Source organism: Balaenoptera musculus, chromosome 4, assembly GCF_009873245.2.
Source record: "Balaenoptera musculus isolate JJ_BM4_2016_0621 chromosome 4, mBalMus1.pri.v3, whole genome shotgun sequence".
NCBI classification, from domain to species: Eukaryota; Metazoa; Chordata; class Mammalia; order Artiodactyla; family Balaenopteridae; genus Balaenoptera; species Balaenoptera musculus.
Window position 1 is genome coordinate 86,685,122 of NC_045788.1, and position 22,910 is coordinate 86,708,031.

The following is a 22,910-nucleotide window of genomic DNA, read 5'->3' on the forward strand; positions in this document are numbered from 1 at the left end:
TCCCTGCAGGACCTAGCACTTAAAACAGATTCACATATGTTTGTTAGATTGAATTGAAATTTATACTGTGGGAAATCAGGATGATAGTTTGGAATGAACACAGAATATTAGACTGTATTTAGAAGCTCCCAGAGTAAGACCACAGAATTTCCCTGTTGACTGCATGCTTGTGCCCCAGGACATAAACTAGGAAAAATATCATTTGTCCTTTCTCTACCTACTGCATTCCATCTAAATACACACATTCTATGACTTTTTCTCATCATCCAACCATGCACACGGAGCCTCAGCTGACACCGAGGGTTAGCCCTTTGTGTTTACTTAGTTACCTCTCTTTCTAGATAAATGTTGGATACACAATTTGCACCAGATGCCTTTCTACTTCAGTGTAGTCATGATCCTGGAATGTAACATTCCAAAATGCAAAGGATCTGCTCCATGAACACATTTAACGCAGCCTTAGCATGGGATCAGAGACACACAGCAAATAATATTTTTATGATAACTGAGAATCCCAATAATAACCTTTCTCATGAAGGTCATAATTGAATTAATTAGATTTTATAAAATTCCACATACAAGCCATGGCTTTTGTTTTCCAGTGACTTAGATTAAACTAAATTTAGTTTGTCAAATTGTTTCCAGGGTTTAATGCAGCACTTGAAGTGGGAGCACTTTGCAGCTCCCCGGAGTTACTGAGTTCAATAAAGCAGGTTTCTACCCCCCCTGTGCTCATCTTCACCATCTCTACTTTTTAACTTTTTTCTAAAAGCCACATTATATCATGTCTGTTAAGAACAATTGGTTATCATTATGATTACTACTGCCAGTTTAACAGGAGACTAAAGCACTAAAAAATGGATTGAGGGGATATTTATGTTCTCTGCAGACCTACAACAGTCATGACATAAAGGACTGTAGTTTATTCCTTAATAATGGGAGATTAGATGATTTCATCTCAGGCTTGCTGAATCCCACAGTGCCAGCAGTATGGAGTACGGATGTAAATTAGAGGAGCAAATAGATTTTGACATTTTAAAAGGGAATGCACAGTTGGAATTTGATCAGCACATTTGCCAATAAAATGTTCCCTTTGAAAAGAAGTTTCTTTCAAAAAGATTCCTCAAGTTGTCTCAATTATGATGCATTCTTTAAACTGAGAGCATGGCTTGAAGTTCCTGTAGAAGTTGAGGACTCACTCTCTTACTGTGTGACCTTAGGTGCAATCTCTCCATCCCTTATTTATCCTAAATGTGTTGGCAGGATTCACAGACAATGTTAGTTTCTTTGAAGAAAACTGTTAAATAGAGGCTGTCTTATCAGTTATCTAGTCATTGATACTTAATGAGCTGCTCATTAACCAATCAAGACAGCCAGCATGAGGTTTAGTGATCATCCATTTAATATGAGGCCAACGAATAGGACTGTGAGGGAAGGGGACAAAGAAAAACGAAACAATTCAATTATGTATTAGATATTTACTGAGTGCCTATGTTCTAGGCACTATACTAGATGCTAGGGATTTCTGAAATGAGTGATGCAGCTTTTTGCCCTGGAGAAGCTCAGCGTTGCAGAAAAGACATAAGCTGACTGAAAGCTTTAACATTTGCTTGGAAAAACAGATTAGATACCCTTCAGATAAGATAAGTCCACTACAGATCAACTGACTAGCCAGCAAAAATCTGTACAGTAAAGCTTATTAAACTTTAGTCTTTTTAAACTTTTTTTTGTCTTTTATTCTTTTATTATTATTCTTTTTAAAATTTTTATTTTATGTTGGAGTATTGTTTTTTTTTTTTTTTGCACTTTTATGAGTTCATCAGTTTTTCATTAGAGTTCTGAAAATGCTTATTCATTCAGTTCAGCAGTACAGTCAGTTACCAGAAACCTGTACTTGTCAGAGTCTTTTCCATGAATTTCTTGAAGATGAAACCCTTTTATAGGAACATATTTGCAAAATCATCAGAGTACACCCAGAACTGTCTGCAAATGACAAAAGACTTAAGAATGACCACGGTTAAAGATTTGATGAAAGTTCATAATAATGCAGTTGACAAGAAAATTAGTTATTTCTGAGATATACATTTTAAAGTAATAACTAGGATTATTACTTATAACATTATACCAGAACATATAAGATTTTTAGAAATTTCATGTAATGTCTGAAACATTTATATTAACATATTTCCATACATATTTCCATACAAATACAAATATAAGATTTTTAGAAATTTCATGTAATGTCTGAAACATTTATATTAACATATTTCCATACATATTTCCATACAAATACAAATATAAGATTTTTAGAAATTTCATGTAATGTCTGAAACATTTATATTAACATATTTCCATACATATTTCCATACAAATACAAATATAAGATTTTTAGAAATTTCATGTAATGTCTGAAACATTTATATTAACATATTTCCATACAAATAACCCAATGAAAGTTTAGTATTAGTTGTTTTGTTTGTTTTTTTATACTGCAGGTTCTTATTAGGCATCAGTTTTATACACATCAGTGTATACATGTCAATCCCAATTGCCCAATTCAGCACACCACCATCCCCACCTCACCGCAGTTTTCCCCCCTTGGTGTCCATATGACCATTCTCTACATTTGTGTCTCAACTTCTGCCCTGCAAACTGGCTCATCTGTACCATTTTTCTAGGTTCCGCATACATGCATTAATATACGATATTTGTTTTTCTCTTTCTGACTTACTTCACTCTGTATGACAGTCTCTAGATCCATCCATGTCTCAACAAATGACTCAATTTCGTTCCTTTTTATGGCTGAGTAATATTCCATTGTATATATGTACCACAACTTCTTTATCCATTCGTCTGTTGATGGGCATTTAGGTTGCTTCCATGACCTGGCTATTGTAAATAGTGCTGCAATGAACATTCGGGTGCATGTGTCTTTTTGAATTACGGTTTTCTCTGGGTATATGCCAAGTAGTGGGCTTGCTGGGTCATATGGTAATTCTATTTTTAGTTTTTTAAGGAACCTCCATATTGTTCTCCATAGTGGCTGTATCAATTTACATTCCCACCAACAGTGCAAGAGGGTTCCCTTTTCTCCACACCCTCTCCAGCATTTGTTGTTTGTAGATTTTCTGATGATGCCCATTCTAACAGGAGTGAGGTGATACCTCATTGTAGTTTTGATTTGCATTTCTCTAATAATTAGTGATGTTGAGCATCTTTTCATGTGCTTCGTGGCCATCTGTATGTCTTCTTTGGAGAAATGTCTATTTAGGTCTTCTGCCCATTTTTGGATTGGGGTGTTTGTTTCTTTGATATTGAGCTGAATGAGCTGTTTATATATTTTGGAGATTAATCCTTTGTCCGTTGATTCGTTTGCAAATATTTTCTCCCATTCTGAGGGTTGTCTTTTCGTCTTGTTTATGGTTTCCTTTGCTGTGCAAAAGCTCTGAAGTTTCATTAGGTCCCATTTGTTTATTTTTGTTTTTATTTCCATTACTCTAGGAGGTGGATCAAAAAGATCTTGCTGTGATTTATGTCAAAGAGTGTTCTTCCTATGTTTTCCTCTAAGAGTTTTATAGTGTCCAGTCTTATATTTAGGTCTCTAATCCATTTTGAGTTTATTTTTGTGTATGGTGTTAGGGAGTATTCTAATTTCATTCTTTTACATGTAGCTGTCCAGTTTTCCCAGCACCACTTATTGAAGAGACTGTCTTTTCTCCATTGTATATCTTTGCCTCCTTTGTCATAGATTAGTTGACCATAGGTGCGTGGGTTAATCTCTGGGCTTTCTATCTTGTTCCATTGATCTATGTTTCTGTTTTTGTGCCAGTACCATACTGTCTTGATTACTGTAGCTTTGTAGTATAGTCTGAAGTCAGGGAGTCTGATTCCTCCAGCTCCATTTTTTTCCCTGAAGACTGCTTTGGCTATTCGGGGTCTTTTGTGTCTCCATACAAATTTTAAGATGATTTGTTCTAGCTCCGTAAAAAATGCCATTGGTAATTTGATAGGGATTGCATTGAATCTGTAGATTGCTTTGGGTAGTATACTCATTTTCACAATGTTGATTCTTCCAATCCAAGAACATGGTATATCTCTCCATCTGTTGGTATCATCTTTAATTTCTTTCATCAGTGTCTTATAGTTTTCTGCATACAGGTCTTTCGTCTCCCTAGGTAGGTTTATTCCTAGGTATTTTATTCTTTTTGTTGCAGTGGTAAATGGGAGTGTTTCCATAATTTCTCTTTCAGATTTTTCATCATTAGTGTATAGGAATGCAAGAGATTTCTGTGCATTAATTTTGTATCCTGCAACTTTACCATATTCATTAATTAGCTCTAGCAGTTTTCTGGTGGCAGTTTTAGGATTCTCTATGTATAGTATCATGTCATCCGCAAACAGTGACAGTTTTACTTCTTCTTTTCCAATTTGTATTCCTTTTATTTCTTTTTCTTCTCTGATTGCCATAGCTAGGACTTCCAGAACTATGTTGAATAATAGTGGTGAGAGTGGACATCCTTGTCTCGTTCCTGATCTTAGAGGAAATGCTTTCAGTTTTTCACCATTGAGAATGATGTTTGCTGTGGGTTTGTCATATATGGCCTTTATTATGTTGAGGTAGGTTCCTCTATGCCCACTTTCTGGAGAGTTTTTATCAGAAATGGGTGTTGAATTTTGTCAAAAGCTTTTTCTGCATCTATTGAGATGATCATATGGTTTTTATTCTTCAATTTGTTAATATGGTGTATCACATTGATTGATTTGCGTATATTGAAGAATCCTTGCATCCCTGGGATAAATCCCACTTGATCGTGGTGTATGATCCTTTTAATGTGTTGCTGGATTCTGTTTGCTAGTATTTTGTTGAGGATTTTTGCATCTATATTCATCAGTGATATTGGTCTGTAATTTTCTTTTTTTGTAGTGTCTTTGTCTGGTTTTGGTATCAGGGTGATGGTGGCCTCATAGAATGAGTTTGGGAGTGTTCCTTCCTCTGCAATGTTTTGGAAGAGTTTGAGAAGGATGGGTGTTAGCTCTTCTCTAAATGTTTGATAGAATTCACCTGTGAAGCCATCTGGTCCTGGACTTTTGTTTGTTGGAAGATTTTTAATCACAGTTTCAATTTCATTACTTGTGATTGGTCTGTTCATATTTTCTGTTTCTTCCTGATTCAGTCTGGGAAGGTTATACCTTTCTAAGAATTTGTCCATTTCTTCCAGGTTGTCCATTTTATTGGCATAAAGTTGCTTGTAGTAGTCTCTTAGGATGCTTTGAATTTCTGCAGTGTCTGTTGTAACTTCTCCTTTTTCATTTCTGATTTTATTGATTTGAGTCCTCTCCCTCTTTTTCTTGATGAGTCTGGCTAATGGCTTATCAATTTTGTTTATCTTCTCAAAGAACCAACTTTTAGTTTTATTGATCTTTGCTATTGTTTTCTTTGTTTCTATTTCATGTATTTCTGCTCTGATCTTTATGATTTCTTTCCTTCTGCTAACTTTGGGTTTTGTTTGTTCTTCTTTCTCTAGTTTCTTTAGGTGTAAGGTTAGATTGTTTACTTGAGATTTTTCTTGTTTCTTTAGGTAGGCTTGTATAGCTATAAACTTCCCTCTTAGAACCGCTTTTGCTGCATCCCATAGGTTTTGGGTCGTCGTGTTTTCATTGTCATTTGTCTCTAGGTATTTTTTGATTTCCTCTTTGATTTCTTCAGTGATCTCTTGGTTATTTAGTAACGTATTGTTTAGCCTCCATGTGTTTGTCCTTTTTACGTTTTTTTCCCTGTAATTCATTTCTAATCTCATAGCGTTGTGGTCAGAAAAGATGCTTGATATGATTTCAATTTTCTTAAATTTACTGAGGCTTGATTTGTGACCCAAGATGTGATCTATCCTGGAGAATGTTCCGTGCGCACTTGAGAAGAACGTGTAATCTGCTGTTTTTGGATGGAATGTCCTATATATATCAATTAAATCTATCTGGTCTATTGTGTCATTTAAAGCTTCTGTTTCCTTATTTATTTTCATTTTGGATGATCTGTCCATTGGTGTAAGTGAGGTGTTAAAGTCCCCCACTATTATTGTGTTACTGTCGATTTCCTCTTTTATAGCTGTTAGCAGTTGCCTTATGTATTGAGGTGCTCCTATGTTGGGTGCATATATATTTATAATTGTTATATCTTCCTCTTGGATTGATCCCTGGATCATTATGTAGTGTCCTTCCTTGTCTCTTGTAACATTCTTTATTTTAAAGTCTATTTTATCTGATATGAGTATAGCTACTCCAGCTTTCTTTTGATTTCCATTTGCATGGAATATCTTTTTCCATCCCCTCACTTTCAGTCTGTATGTGTCCCTAGGTCTAAAGTGGGTCTCTTGTAGACAGCATATATATGGGTCTTGTTTTTGTATCCATTCAGCCAGTCTATGTCTTTTGGTTGGGGCATTTAATCCATTCACATTTAAGGTAATTATCGATATGTATGTTCCTATGACCATTTTCTTAATTGTTTTGGATTTGTTTTTGTAGGTCCTTTCCTTCTCTTGTGTTTCTTGCCTAGAGAAGTTCCTTTAGCATTTGTTGTAAAGCTGGTTTGGTGGTGCTGAACTCTCTCAGCTTTTGCTTGTCTGCAAAGCTTTTGATTTCTCCATCAAATCTAAATGAGATCCTTGCCGGGTAGAGTAATCTTGGTTGTAGGTTCTTCCCTTTCATCACTTTAAGTATATCATGCCACTCCCTTCTGGCTTGCAGAGTTTCTGCTGAGAAATCAGCTGTTAACCTTATGGGAGTTCCCTTGTATGTTATTTGTCGTTTTTCCCTTGCTGCTTTCAATAATTTTTCTTTGTCTTTAATTTTTGCCACTTTGATTACTATGTGTCTCGGCGTGTTTCTCCTTGGGTTTATTCTGTATGGGACTCTCTGCGCTTCCTGGACTTGGGTGGCTATTTCCTTTCCCATGTTAGGGAAGTTTTCGACTATAATCTCTTCAAATATTTTCTCAGTCCCTTTCTTTTTCTCTTCTTCTTCTGGGACCCCTATAATTCGAATGTTGGTGCATTTAATGTTGTCCCAGAGGTCTCTGAGATGGTCCTCAGTTCTTTTCATTCTTTTTTCTTTAGTCTGCTCTGCAGTAGTTATTTCCACTATTTTATCTTCCAGGTCACTTATCCGTTCTTCTGCTTCAGTTATTCTGCTATTGATCCTGTGTAGAGTATTTTTAATTTCATTTATTGTGTTTTTCATCATTGCTTGGTTCCTCTTTAGTTCTTCTACATCCTTGTTAAATGTTTCTTGCATTTTGTCTATTCTATTTCCAAGATTTTGGATCATCTTTACTATCATTATTCTGAATTCTTTTTCAGGTAGACTGCCTATTTCCTCTTCATTTGTTAGGTCTGGTGTGTTTTGACCCTGCTCTTTCACCTGCTGTGTGGTTTTTTGTCTTCTCATTTTGCTTATCTTACTGTGTTTGGGGTCTCCTTTTCACAGGCTGCAGGTTCATAGTTCCCGTTGTTTTTGGTATCTGTCCCCAGTGGCTAAGGTTGGTTCAGTGGGTTGTGTAGGCTTCCTGGTGGAGGGGACTAGTGCATGTGTTCTGGTGGATGGGGTTGGATCTTGTCTTTCTGGTGGGCACGTCCACATCTGGTGGTGTGTTTTGGGGTGTCTGTGGCCTTATTATGATTTTAGGCAGCCTCTCTGCTAATGGATGGGGCTGTGTTCCTGTCTTGCTAGTTGTTTGGCATAGGGTGTCCAGCACTGTAGCTTGCTCGTCATTGAGTGAAGCTGAGTCTTGATGTTGAGATGGAGATCTCTGAGAGATTTTCGCCGTTTGGTATTACGTGGAGCTGGGAGGTCTCTTGTGGACCAGTGTCCTGAAGTTGGCTCTCCCACCACAGAGGCACAGCCCTGATGCCTGGCTGGAGCACCAAGAGCCTTTCATCCACACAGCTCAGAATAAAAGGGAGAAAAAAATAGAAAGAAAGAAAGAAAGAAAGAGGGTAAAATAAAATAAAATAAAGCTATTATAATAAAAAATAAGAAAAAAAATTAGTAAGAATAAATGTATTCAGAAAAAATTTTTTTTTAATTTTTAAAAATAGATTAATTTTTTATAGTAAAAAATAAAAAAATTATTAAGAAAAGAATTTATTAAGAAAAAAAATTTTTAATTTTTTAAAATAAAAAATATGAAAAAGTTATTAAAAATTTTTTTTTAATTTCTAAAAATAGAAAATAAGGAAAAAATTATTAAGAAAACATTTATTAGGAAAAAAAATTTTTTTAAGTAAAAAAAAGAAAAAAAGAAAAAAAACAAAAAAAACCCGGATGGACCTAACCCTAGGACTAATGGTGAAAGCACAGCTATACAGACAAAATCTCACCCAGAAGCATACACATATACACTCACAAAAAAAGGAAAAGGGGAAAAATTAATATATCCTGCTCCCAAAGTCCACCTCTTGAATTTGGGATGATTCGTTGTCTATTCAGGTATTCAGCAGATGCAGGCACATCAAGTTGTTTGTGGAGCTTTAATCTGCTGCTTCTGAGGTTGCTGGGAGAGATTTCCCTTTCTCTTCTTTGTTTGTACAGCTCCCGGGGTTCAGCTGTGGATTTGGACCCGCCTCTGCATGTAGTTCGCCTGAGGGCGTCTGTTCCCCGCCCAGACAGAACGGGGTTAAAGGAGCAGCTGCTTCGGGGGCTCTGGCTCACTCAGGCCGCGGGGAGGGAGGGGTACGGATGCGGGACGAGCCTGCGGCGGCAGAGGCTGGCGTGACGTTGCAGCAGCCTGAGGAGTGCCGTGAGTTCTCCTGGCGAAGTTGTCCCTGGATCACGGGACCCTGGCAGTGGCGAGCTGCACAGGCTTCCGGGAGGGGCGGTGTGGAGAGTGACTTGTGCTCGCACACAGGCTTCTTGGTGGCGGCAGCAGCAGCCTTAGCGTCTCCTGCCCGTCTCTGGGGTCCGCGCTGATAACCGCGGCTCGCGCCCGTCTCTGGGGTCCACACTGATAGCCGCAGCTCGCGCCCGCGTCTAGAGTTCGTTTAGGTGGCGCTCTGAATCCCCTCCTCTTGCGCGCCGCGAAACAAAGAGGCAAGAAAAAGTCTCTTCGGCAGCTGCAGACTTTTTCCCAGACTCCCTCCCAGCTAGCACCGAAGCCCGAGCCTCAGCTCCCAGCCCCCGCCCGCCCCGGCGGGTGAGCAGACGAGCCTCTCGGGCTGGTGAGTGCTACTCAGCACCAATCCTCCATGCGGGAATCTCTCCGCTTTGCCCTCCGCACCCCTGTGGCTGCGCTCTCCTCCGTGGCTCTGAAGCTTCCCCCCTCTGCCACCCACAGTCTCTGCCCACGAAGGGGCTTCCTAGTGTGTGGAAACCTTTCCTCCTTCACAGCTCCCTCCTACTGGTGCAAGTCCCGTCCCTATTCTTTTGTCTCTGTTATTTCTTTTTTCCTTTGCCCTACCCAAGTACGTGGGGATTTTCTTGCCTTTTGGGAGGTCTGAGGTCTTCTGCCAGCGTTCAGTAGGTGTTCTGTAAGAGCAGTTCCACGTGTAGATGTATTTCTACTGTATCTGTGGGAAGGAAGGTGATCTCCGCGTCTTACTCTTCCGCCATCTTGCCCCTCCTCCTATTTTCATTTTTAAAGTGATATTAGATGAATAGTTTTGTAGTCTCTCTTTTCAGGAAGGTTATATACATACATATATATATATATATATATATATATATATATATATATATATATACACATATGTAAGTAAACTATAATAATGTCAGAAATAACTTACAGGACTTCCCTGGTGGTGCGGTGGTTAAGAAACTGCCTGCCAATGCAGGGAACACAGGTTCCAGCCCTGGTCCGGGAAGATCCCACATGCTGCACAGCAACTAAGCCCATGCACCACAACTACTCAGCCTGTGCTCTAGAGCCCATGCTCAGCAACAAGGGAAGCCACCGCAATGAGAAGCCCGCGCACCACAGCGAAGACTAGCCCCCGCTCGCCCCAAATAGAGAAAGCCCACGCGCTGCAATGAAGACCCAATGCAACCAAAAATAAATTTTTAAAAATAAATTTTAAAAAAATCTATAAATGAAAACAATTCTATCATCCTAATATCCAGAAAACCTTATTTCTTTTTTTCTATATCTATACAAATCTTATTTGTATGCATGTATTTTTTTTCATACTTTGCAATTTTATTAACCAAAGAGTGTTACCTATATTTTTACTTAAAATGTTCTGCATGATTCTTAAGCTATTTGTGGTTGAAATTTTTAGATGCTCTATGTCATATATACACATCATCATTTGTTTAGTAATTTTCAATTACTGAAGCATATGCTTTTTCAGTTTGGGTTTTTACCTTATTTAAACTATTATAATCTTTATAGCAATGATTGTCCTTAAGCTAACAGCTTTCTTCTGACCATTCAGCTACTTAAGATAAATTCCCTGAAGTATAATTAATGGATCATGGGGTATGAACATCCTCATTATTATCAACAGCACATTTTTTTTTTTTAAAAACTGGATATTCTGAAAGTTATACCTAGCCTTTAGAACTTCGTTGTGTTTCAAGCTCTCATCAGTATCAGCTGTCCTCTTCACTGATAACTCTCTCCTGCCCCCCTTCCTTAATTAAAGCCAGGCCTTCCCATTGGGGCCCATCTTCCCTGCATCATTCTCAGACAGTGGTTGTTTGTTTTCTTATACCCTTATTTTCTCAAGATCAGGAGATGGGATCAGTGCCTTCTTTGCTCTCTATTGCTGCTTCAAAATATTACTCCAACCCCGTAATTTAAAAAACAAAACAAAACAACAAAACCCTTGTCTTTCATGGTTAAAGGCATTTAACTATAACAGTACTTCCAAATGGAGTTACTTGTATATCACCATGAAATTTTTTTTTGCCATATTTGCATACCATCATTAATACTATTAATTTTATTTTTGAGATTATTGTAATTGTTCCACTTACATCAGTTTATTTTATTTTTAAATTTTTTTTAATGAGAGAAATTTTATTTTATTATTTTATTTTATTTATTTTTTTGGCTGCGTTGAGTCTTCATTGCTGCATGCGGGCTTTTCTCTAGTTGCGGCGAGCGGGGGCTACCCTTCATTGAGGTGCACAGGCTTCTCATTGCAATGGCTTCTCTTGTTGCGGAGCACGGGCTCTAGGCACGTGGGCTTCAGTAGCTGTGGCACGCGGGCTTAGTAGTTGTGGCTCACGGGCTCTAGAGCACCGGCTCAGCAGTTGCGGTACACGGGCTTAGCTGCTCCGTGGCATGTGAGATCTTCCCGGACCAGGGCTCGAACCCGTGTCCCCTCCATTGGCAGGCAGATTCTTAACCACTACACCACCAGGGAAGTCCCTATCAGTTTATTTTAAACAGAGACTGACCTAGGCACATATTTGTGTAGCTTATGAAATCCACTTGGTACATAACTCTATTTTAATGTGCATTACCCAAATACATAAGTATTAAATTTTTGTAAAGTTTGTCCAGATTCTGGGAAGTTGGAAATACAAGTGGCATAACTTTTTGAATATCCCTGAAATTCCTAATAAAAACAGACTAACTAGAGTAGCAAAACTAAACAATATCTACAGCAATATCTACGGGAACACTAAATAACAATATATCACCATTAATAGGTAGAGACAAACCACTAGACCACTGTGATATCAGCAACTGTGCAAACAGAAACAGGAAAATTAGCTGGGCTCCTGATGGCCCTTAGAACTAGAGAACTCTCCCCCTGCCCCAGAAAAAAACCAACAGGCAATCACTGGAAAGAAAGGCAGACTAATCTGAGAATAGCAGCAGAAATGCAGAAAGAAGTATGTAGGCACCAAATTACCAGAGCCTTCTAGGGAAAGAAGAAAAGGCTTGTCAGTGCTAGAGCAGAGGGGACTTTTCAGACATATCCCATACTGAGAAGAAAGCCCTGGGAGTAGAATCCAAATTAAACAGGATAGGCCCAACAGGAGAAAGCAAAGAGGCAATTTAGATAAAAGTGAGGGATAGGAGGAAAGAAAGTACATCTCACAAAGTACAGTGGCATATAATTTACCTTGAACATAACAGAAGAGAGAGCTCTAGAGAAACTGAAGACTCTAGAAAAGATAGCCTGGTCCACTCTTCCATGATAAAAATCAAAATCCATTTAACCTAAACATACTTAGACTGGGCAATAGAAAAGAAATGGGGTAGAATCACATGTAAAGATACCATAAGAAAAAAAAAGAGAACAAAGTAACATTCCTACAACAATAACAGCATATTAGAAAGACATGACTTCAAAATAAATAAAAACTATAGCCTACTTATTCAAAATGAGCTAAAATAAAGAAAATGATATAAGCTATGAAAAATTTTAGAAAGACTGGTAAATGAGTCAATTGGAGAGAAGAAAGTTTATAAAAGATAAGTGAGAGAATTCAGGAAAGGGTTGGAAATAATAAGTTTTGAAAATCATTTCAGAAATTAAGAGCAAACTAGAACAAAACCAAGAACATATTAACACAAAAGCTAATGCATTAAAAGAAATTTAAAAAATAGAATGAGGGAAATTGTAAAATGAAATAAGTTAATGAATAATGAATTTTATAAGAAAAAAGAGGTAAAAGGGATTCAAAGAAAGAGACAGGCAAAGAAGATAAAATGTATGTTTAACAGAAGATACTCAAGGAAATAAACAATAGACAGAAAAAATACTGAAAATTATAATTCAAGTACAATTTCTTAAAATAAAATGACTAGAAAATACATATTAAAAGATTATACTGCAAAAGTAGGAAAATAGTCTCAGAATGGACCTTAAGCATTTTCTTATAAAAGTATTAAACAAAGTTAGTTCTGGGGAAAGAAAATCAAATTGTTATTAACTTTTGGACAGCAATTCTTTATGTCAGAAAATAATATAGTAACATAACGAATATACTCAAGGAAAGAAAATATGAGTTAAGGATATTACATTCAGTCTTTAATATGAAGACTATAAAAAACATGTTAAGAGTCATGCAAGAACTCAGGGAATACTGCCCCATGAACATTTCCTAAGGATTCTCCAATAGAATATACTTCAAACTGAAGGGACATTCACATAAAGGCTGGGGGTAAGTGTTGAATATATATTTACCTTTAGCACTAAGAATAAATAATTGTTATAAGAGAGTAGTAATGAATATGCATTTTTAAATAAAGATACAATATAAGTATCAAAAAAGGGGATGAGGCGGGGATTGAGGGACTGACTCCTGGTTTTGCGGGCATGAAGACATCAGTGAAAAAAAGATGTGTATAAAACTGAGCAGGAGCTTCCCTGTGGCGCAGTGGTTGAGAATCTGCCTGCCAATGCAGGGGACACGGGTTCAAGCCCTGGTCTGGGAAGATCCCACATGCCACGGAGTAACTAAGCCCGTGAGCCACAAATTACTGAGCCTGCGCGTCTGGAGCCTGTGCTCCGCAACAAGAGAGGCCATGATAGTGAGAGGCCCGCGCACCGCGATGAAGAGTGGCCCCCACTTGCCGCAACTAGAGAAAGCCCTTGCACAGAAACGAAGACCCAACACAGCCAAAAATAAATATTAAAAAAAAAAAAACTGCTAAAACTGAGCAAATGAGTTTAAAAAAATCACCATTTTCAGGGCCCTGGAAATTGACCAAAGACAAACATTTAATTGGGAAGCATTTCTTCCTGAAAAACCACTAGAGTTTCAATAAGAACAGTAGGAGTCTTTAGCCTTCTTGCTTAGGGATCCTTCTATCCCCTTTCCCGACTAGGTCGGTGAGAAAGGTAGTTTCACAGGTCTTAGAGCTGGCTACAAAACCCAGCAGCTTTTCTTCCAAAAGGGGAAGACTTAAATTAGGTCTGAGCATGAAAATCCTTCACTTTGTCAGCTAACAGGGACAAACTTGGTAGGAAACAGAGAAAAACTGACGCTTGGTTAGCCTGGGTTTGCAGTCTCATTTGGGATGAGGGGCAGACCAGATAGACAGTCAACATGGAGATTCTAGAAATCAGAGAGTCATATAATAGCTGACATAAATTCTCTACATATCTCAGGCTGACTGGGAAAATACACACGTGAGTAGGGGGTACCTGAGAGAGCCCAGTGAAAAGTGAAAGCCAAGGGAGGTACTACTGTCGCAACTTTGAATGCACTCCCTAACCCCCGCCTCCGCAGACATCTATGTGTAGAGGGTGGAAGCCTATTGGGCTTGAGGTATTTGAGCACAATCTTTGCCAAATTCATCTGTGGACCAACAAAGGGGTTTTGCCAATGTAGGGGCAACTCCTTGGAAGCCAAACTAAAGACATAAGAATTATAGTAAAAAGCTAAGCAGAGATATCAATGGCCACACACTGCAAAGGAGACAGATTCTGCAATTTAAGTATGGGTAAGTTACTAAAATTTTGAAAAACCCACAGAATCTAGAGTTGTCGCATTATGGGTTTGTTTTTTTTTACGTCTAGCTTTCAACAAAAAATGAGGACATATGAAGGAAACAGGAAAGTTTGATCCATACTCAAGAAAAAAGCAGTTCATTGAAACTGACTCTGAGCAGATCCTACATTGGATTTAACAGACTTCAAAGCAGCTATTAAAAGTATGTTCAAAGGATTAAGCAAAATATGATGGCAATGACTCAACACATAGGGAATTTCAGTGAGGATAAAATGAACCAGATGGTTATTCTAGAGTTGAAAAGTCAATAATAAAAATAAAAAATTCACTGGGAATTCTCAACAGCCAATTTGAGATGGCAGAATAAAAAAATCAGTATATCTGAATAATGATTAATATAAATTGATCTAATGTGAATAGCAGAGAGAAAGAGGATTGAAGGAAAACGAAGAGTTTTAGAGCCATATAGGACAATATCAAGTGTCCTAACATATATGTAATTAGAGTCATAGAAGGAGAGATGAAACAGAGGGGGACAGAACAAATATTTGAAGAAACAAAGACCAAAAACTTCATATTTGATTTTTTAAAAATTCCCCCAAATTAATCTACACATTCAAGAACTTTAAAACCTAAATAAGATAAATACAAAGAAACACCCAACTAGGCATGTCATAATCAAATTGCTGAAAGCCAAAACAAAGAGAAAATTAGGAAAGCAGAGATTGAAATCAGTAAGGAAAAAGCCCCAAACTTATCACATGCAGGGACCGATAATAGAATTAATGGCTCTCGTCTCACTAGAAACAATGGAGATCAGAAGACATATTCAAAATACTGAAAGAAAAAACAGTCCACTAAGAATTCTACAGTCATTGAAAATATCATTCAAAAATAAAAATGAAAAAAAGAAAAACCAGAATTCATGGCAAGTAGATTCGTCTTATATGAAATTCTAAAGTAAGTCCTTCAGGCTGAAAGGAAATGACACCAAATAGTAACTTCACTCCATGGGATGGAAAGAAGAGCATAGGAAATGGTAAATATATGGGTCAATATAAAATATATACATTTTTTTCTTTTTTCTTCTCAATTTCTTTAAGAACATGAAATTCTTTTTTTTTTTTAATTTTATTTATTTATTTATTTATTTATTTATGGCTGTGTTGGGCCTTCGTTTCTGTGCGAGGGCTTTCTCTAGTTGCGGTGAACGGGGGCCACTCTTCATCGCGGTGCGCGGGCCTCTCACTATCGCGGCCTCTCTTGTTGCGGAGCACAGGCTCCAGACGCACAGGCTCAGTAGTTGTGGCTCACGGGCCTAGTTGCTCCGCGGCATGTGGGATCTTCCCAGACCAGGGCTCAAACCCGTGTCCCCTGCATTGGCAGGCAGATTCTCAACCACTGCGCCACCAGGGAAGCCCAAGAACATGAAATTATTTAAACCATTAATTGTGGCACTGTTCTGCTGGGTATGTTATAGGAGATCATCCATGAGTCTGTTTTCTGTCTACTTCTTCTCTTTTTTTTTTTTCACAACTTACTCCAGCACATCCCTTCCTTCTGTTATTATTGTCAATAATAATACAATATATATTATTTATATATGTAATATGTATAATAAACTGCATATATAGAAAAAATAGAAACATTGGAGTTAACCAACAAGGACATTAACTCTTTTTAACATATTCAAGAATAGAGAAAAAGATGAAGGAACTACATGAAAAGATGAACAATTTCATCAAAGAATTAAAAATCTAACAGAAACAATAACTTAAAAATATAACATCAGAAATTAAGAATGAATTTGATGAGACTGAAAACTTACTGGATACCAAGAAAAATAAGATTCGTGAATTGGAAAATAGGTCAATAGAAAATTTCTAAACTGAACCACAGAAAGGAAAAAAAGTAGGAAATACAGAAAAAAAAAGTATTAGAAATCATAAAAAAATATATTTAGGTACAATTTTTAACACTAGAAACCTAACATCACAAATTTAAATGCTAATTTAAAAAAACATGCAAGTGTGAGAAATAACATGAGTGAATTTCTGTATAATCTGGGAATGGGGAAAACTTTTCTTAACTATGACTCAAAATTAGAACCAATAAGGAGAAAAAGTGATAGATTTTATGCCATAAAAGTAAGAATTATGCTGCATTGGAAACAGTATCATAAGAAAGTATGGACAAAGGACAAACTGAGAAAATATTCGCAATTTATATTACAAATGGTTAATAGATTTTATACGTGGGACATTTTCAGCCTAATAAGGAAAATAACTATAATGAATTAAAACTCATTAATATGTTTAAATTCATATAAATTCTTGATACTTAACACAAATACTTATTTGTTACCTAAGAATGCTAGTGAACCAACTCATTTTTAAATCTGGTAAATAAAGTGAAAGAACCAAGTGTCTATTCTGCTTTTCTTATACAAATTGTACATGTAATAAATAATTGGTTCATGGGAGGAATTTCTCTTTATAAGAATACTTCAGCTGATAAATGAAGGAATGATAGAATTAGAACATCACTCTTTGGCAGCCCATAATGAATGAATGGATCTAGGCAACACCCATCAGTGGCTGTTAACATCACACAATCAGACATTATGTAGCTCTGATGTAACTACACAACATCACTTATGAAATACTCTTGCCAGAAAATAAAAATAAATGTGATCAAATCTGTATACCTAACTAAAAGGTGAAAGGGGAACATGGTGATACCATGAGATGTGAAAAGCAAAACCCAGGCTGTGGGTAATTCTACAGGACAAATCATCAAATTTGCTCAACAAATGCATTGGAAAAGAAAAATAAGAAATGTAAGACAGCCTTCAGATTAAAAGGGAACAGACTGGTCAGAGGCAGGTGGTGGGGAGTAGGCAAAATGAGTGAAAGTGTCCAAAAGGTACAAGCTTCCAGTTATAAAATAAATAAATTCTGGGGATGTAATGTACAGCATGGTAACTAAAGTTAAAAATGTGTTTAAAAGTTGCTAGGAGAACACAACTTAAGGGTTCTCATCATAAGAAAAAAATTTTAACTGTGTGAGGTGATGGATGGAACTTACTGTGGTGATCATTTTACAATATATACATATATCAAATCATCATGTTGTATACCTAAAATGAATACAATGTTATATGTCAATTATATCTCAATAAAACTGGGAAAAAAGGTCAAAGAACACACTATGCCTTTAGACAGGGTAGTAGCATGTAGTTAGACTGAGATTATCAAGATGATATTATCCAGATTATTCCATGCTATTACCAGTACTATTACTCTGTTATTATAGTCTATACTATTTCTATTACCACACCTCCTCCTCCTTCTACTACCTTTCCCCCTTCTTCTCCTACTACTGCTTCTAACAACGACATTAACCGCCCCCAAGGCTTTTGTTGTAATCTGGGAAATTAAAGCCACATTGTACTTTTTATAACTAATCCTAACAACTACACATTTCAGACACATTAAAGTCTTACAGTCTGAAGCACTGTGGGATCCAGTAGCGTCAAATGATGGAAACCTGGATTACAATAACCCAAGGCTTGACTCAGAGAACTGCGTTTCTTGGAATAACCCTAAAACTAACCTAAAAGGAAACCCTGTCAAGTGAAAATGAAAAAAGAAGCAAATGCCAAACAGTGTGTTACATTTCTACCCTCATCCACAGCCTCAGAGCACTAGCTCATATAAAGGAACAAGGTATAGTGAAGAGAAGAGTCCCTTCTCAGCTAGGCACTCCAGGAACCTGGGGACAGGATTTAGACACACTGTTTTGTGAGCAGGCAGGGAGAAGAATGACTCTGCAGACAACAGGAAGGAAACAGAAAGAGGTCCCAACCACCTCTGGTCCCTCAGCATTTTCATATTTAGATTCTCATACACCACTTCAATTTGCATTTGTTCATGTATTGCACATACTTGGACTCATGTGTGCTTTGCTTACCCAACCAGCCTGTAAACCTGAAGAACTCCCAGGGTTGTGAGAGGGAAATGGCAAGAGAGAGAGGAGAAGGAGTGAAGATCAAAAGAATAAAGGGGAAAAAGATGTCATGAGGGGGGATTTGACAGGGCTTTTGAGTGACAACTGCCCCATCTAAGTATCTGTCCCTTAGCTTTATACCAGGCTTACATTTTTGATCACTCTGTGGTGAAAGAGTTCTTTCCCTTTCTGTTTTTCTCTTTTCTATTTTGCTCCCTTTGTACCCAAATACACAATACCAGAACCATTTCTCTAACATCGAGGCCATTGTTTTTTCCGTCTGGTCCGGCAGATCAAGAGCAAAGTTACAGTCAGAAGACTGGGAAATTGACAACCACAAAGCATGTATACTTGGCTTCTGCCTCCCCAGTGATTTGCACTTTTTAGTAGCTACAAGCTTGGCCCTTTATTTTAAGAAATACACTTTCCCTCAAAGGCAACACCACTCTCCTTTCTGAATGACACTGTACCTTTTCTCCACTGCTGTCTCTATGTTGAGCCATTCCCACCTCCTATTTCCTATACGGCACATTAATCCATGTTGTCAATTCTCCATGGAATAAACACTAGGTCCTCACATATGCAGTAGCATAGTTTACAGTTTTAGGAAGAAGACCCAAAATCTTTGTCTAAAGCCAAGGTCAGTGTGTACTTGTGCTAACGTGTGGCACATGTTTTGTTGGGCTCCATATCAGGCAGACACAAAAAGAGAGGGAGGAAGACTCATTTTTAATGAGACCTGAGATATAGAGTTCACTCATTATTAGTTTTATTATTCATAATGAAAAGTACCATTTTCCAAACTCTTACTCTTTGGAAGGAACTATGCTAAGTGCTTTACACAGATTATCTCATCTAATCGTCAAAATAATGGTACCTGTGAAGGAGTTCCTATAATTATCCGTATTTGTTATATCAGGAAACAAAAACTTAGGGACTTAGAATAACCCGGCAAAGATGAAATATATAGTGAATGACAGAGCCAACATTCAAATCCAGGCCACCTGATGCCAAAATATATGTAGGTAAACACTGTTCTATACAGGTCTTCTCATTTCTCTTCACTCAACCCCACCATCCCAGCCTATCCCCAAATGAAGTATTTTTTCCTGGAAAACAGCAATGGGAATGGGGCATTGTTAAGGTAGAGGTAGAAGAGGTCCTGCTCTATAGCTGGACTGCCCAACACCGTGCATGGTCTTATCTCTTGATGAAAAGTGGAGAGGAAGTAATAAATCCGTATCTGTTGTTTGTCGTGGGCAGCTCCATGCCTTCTTTAGCACAGCGTTCATGAGTTAGTTTTTGCTGTGCTTTTTTCATATACCACCAGGGCACTTTGCCCCTGAGTTAAAAACATTCCATTTCCAGTGCATTTTCCATCTGGCTTTCGTTTTCATCTTTTCCATTAGTATAAACGGAGATCATTTACTTTAGGACCAACTAATTTAGGATAGGCATTACTGTCATCATTTTCCAGATGGGCTCAGAGAATGTACATGCCAGGCCCCAGGTGAAATTCTTTTCTAGCCAGAAAGGTGCTAGAACTTTAACCTAGGATTCCTGCCTCCAAAGGCAGCCTTCTAAAGCAAGAATGAGTGAATGCTACACTTTCAGCAGCCTCCTTGGTACCTTTCCCTGCCTGATACTAAATATATCCAAAGCCACTTTGATAAGTTCCCCCCCCCCCCAAAACTGCTCTGATTCCTTTGCCTCCCATCTCAGTGAATGGCACCACCATTCAGGTGTGCTTGCCAGACACATGCATGTTTTTTCTCTCCCTCACTCATACTGCCATTGTTCTAGATCCACTCTGTTACCAAGTCCTACCTGTTTAACGCTCAAAGCTCAAATTTGTCATCTTCTTTCTACATCTACCCAAACTATCACTCTGTCTCCTCTGGGCTACTGGTCTCCTAACTTGTCTCCACCTTCTCCTTCTCATCCCCCTTCACTTCATTCTCATACTGAAGCCAGCACCAGCTTTTTATAACACAAATTCAATCAGGCTATAAATGTCATGCCATCCTTTGGTTGAAAATACTTTGATGTCTTCCCAAGGCACTTAGATAAAAATCCAAACCTCAAACATGGCTGACAAAGTTCAGCATGATCTGGTCCTTACCGTATCTCCCACCTCATCCCTTAATTCTGTACCGAAGTCCCACTGGCGTTTTCCTATGTCCTCAAACACTACACAGCCCTTCATATCAGCTGTTCCCTGTCTCTGGATCACTCACAAACCTTCCACCTCCCAAATGGTGTTAATATCTACTAGTCTTCAGACCTCAGCTCAGGTGTTGCTTTCTCAGAGTCAATTTTCCTGACTTCTATTATATGCTCTCACAAAACCACTGTAGTCTTTACCACTTATCACTGGTGCACTTTTACATTTATTCTGGCACATGGCTGGCTCAGAACACATACTTGTTGAACAAATGAGAGGTGAATGAATGCATGTGCTTCCTTCCCCCTCCCAGTCATGCTTACCATTTGTCTGAATCTGTAGGTGGTAGATTTTCGTCTGAATGCCCTCTGGATACAGAGTGAAGCTACACTCATACTTCCCAGTGAGCAAGGAGGACATGTTCCTTAAGTGCAGAGTCCACTTTGACACATTCCTGGGAGCCTCTCTGAAAGCCACCAGCGACTCACAGGGGCTCCCACTGGCACAGTAAAAGCCATGTTGGGGATGATAAAGGGTAATCAGGTCCAACTTATCAGTGACCTTGGACCACTGCATCTGCACCAAGAAGCCTTTCTTCTGTTTTTGGCAGGTCAGGTTGACATCAGAACCAGGTAATGCATAAATGTCTTCTTCTGCATTGTTTCTTCCAATACTCCTGAAAAGGAAGGACATGAGCCATCAGTTTGCATTCACACAGATTGACTCAATGAGAAACCTTGGTTACTTTGGTGAAGTGAGGTAGCAGCTGGAACTTTCCTCCCTGGCTGACTTAGGGGCTGGAGAGAGCTTGTTCCTGATCTAGATAGAGAAGCATTAGACTCAATACAAATGAGGAGGCATTTGCTTAAAGACACTAGAGGAAATTATTGACTTTTGAATGTCTATCACTTTGTCTATTGGTCTGTCCAAAAAATAATGTAAGGTCTCTGACTACCTGTGAATAAAATTAAGCCTATTTAAAGATTGGAGCCCACTAGCAAGTTTATTATGACAACTATTCTTACAATGAATATAACTGGCTTTTTGGTTTATGAATCAAAAGCACATAACATATAATAACACACAAATATTATTTTCTGAAACTGAAAAATAACTAATATGCATATGTTTTTAAAAATACATGTTTACAAGAGGATTTTACATAGGTTATCTTGTTTAATCCTCTGCACACACCAAAGGGTGATTTTTTGTTTGTTTTTAAAATTTATTTATTTATTTATTTATTTTTGGCTGTGTTGGGTCTTTGTTGCTGCGTGCGGGCTTTCTCTAGTTGCAGTGAGCATGGGCTACCCTTTGTTGAGGTGCGCGGGCTTCTCATTGTGGTGGCTTCTCTTGTTGCGGAGTATGGGTTCTATAGGAGCGTGGGCTTCAGTATTTGTGGCACACGGGCTCAGCAGTTGTGGCTTACGGGCTCTAGAGCGCAGGTTCAGTAGTTGTGGCGCATGGCTTAGCTGCTCTGCAACATGTGGGATCTTCCCAGAAAAGGGATCGAACCCGTGTCCCCTGCATTGGCAGGCGGATTCTTAACCACTGTGCCACCAGGGAAGTCCAAAGGGTGATGTTTGTTAACACTGTTTATCAAAGAGGAAACTGAGGCTCAGAGAGATTAAGTGATTTGCTTAAAGTCACACCTCAGTAAAAGAACATGAATTCGGTTGTCTAGAGTCTGTGCTCCTTCTATAACCTTCATGACCTCCAAACTGCCTTCCAAATTGGTTGAGAAGAGTAAGAAATTTGACATTCAATATCAGAGGATCAAAAGGGCCATCATTTCCATGTAGTTAGGGTGCCTGAGGAAAGGATGGGAAAAAAACAGCGGTAGAGGTTTCCACTAAAGATAAACCATTGGTCAGCATCATCTATAATCAACACTGAAACACTAGACATAAAAGAAGATTCCCTCCCATCAGCTCTCTGACCAAATGGTACGGGACACTTACAATATGTTAAGCACTGAGCCTTTGACATGCCTTCAATAGTGTAGGTCTCAGTTTTAGAATTAACATGGAACACTGTTACAGGAATGATATATTATTGTGACAAGTACCACTGAAGCTCACAAAGGAAAAAGATAAGAAGATGACAAGTAACTGAGAAAAAACCAGGCTCCAAAGGTACTGGACAAATGGGAGTTACTACACTTTTATGAATGCAAAAGTTTGGGTAGGCAGAGGTTAGTGCAGCTTAATGTAGCTCCCTGTGAGCTCACCTTTGCCTGGTAATATATCTCTGATCCCATCTACAGCATTATATTCCAAAGTCTCCTTTAATTTAGAAATTCTCCTTTAAAATCTTCATAACTATATCTGAA

The 22,910-nt window shown here is 38.1% G+C and overlaps 1 protein-coding gene across 1 annotated transcript in view; it reads right to left on the reverse strand.

Annotated features, from left to right (window-relative positions):
* Window positions 1-22,910, reverse strand: part of CD96 (CD96 molecule) — a 91,296-nt gene that overhangs the window by 67,670 nt on the left and 716 nt on the right. The window contains 1 exon segment of the mRNA XM_036849687.1: window positions 20,902-21,242. Within this exon segment, the coding sequence (XP_036705582.1) occupies window positions 20,902-21,242 (341 nt within the window).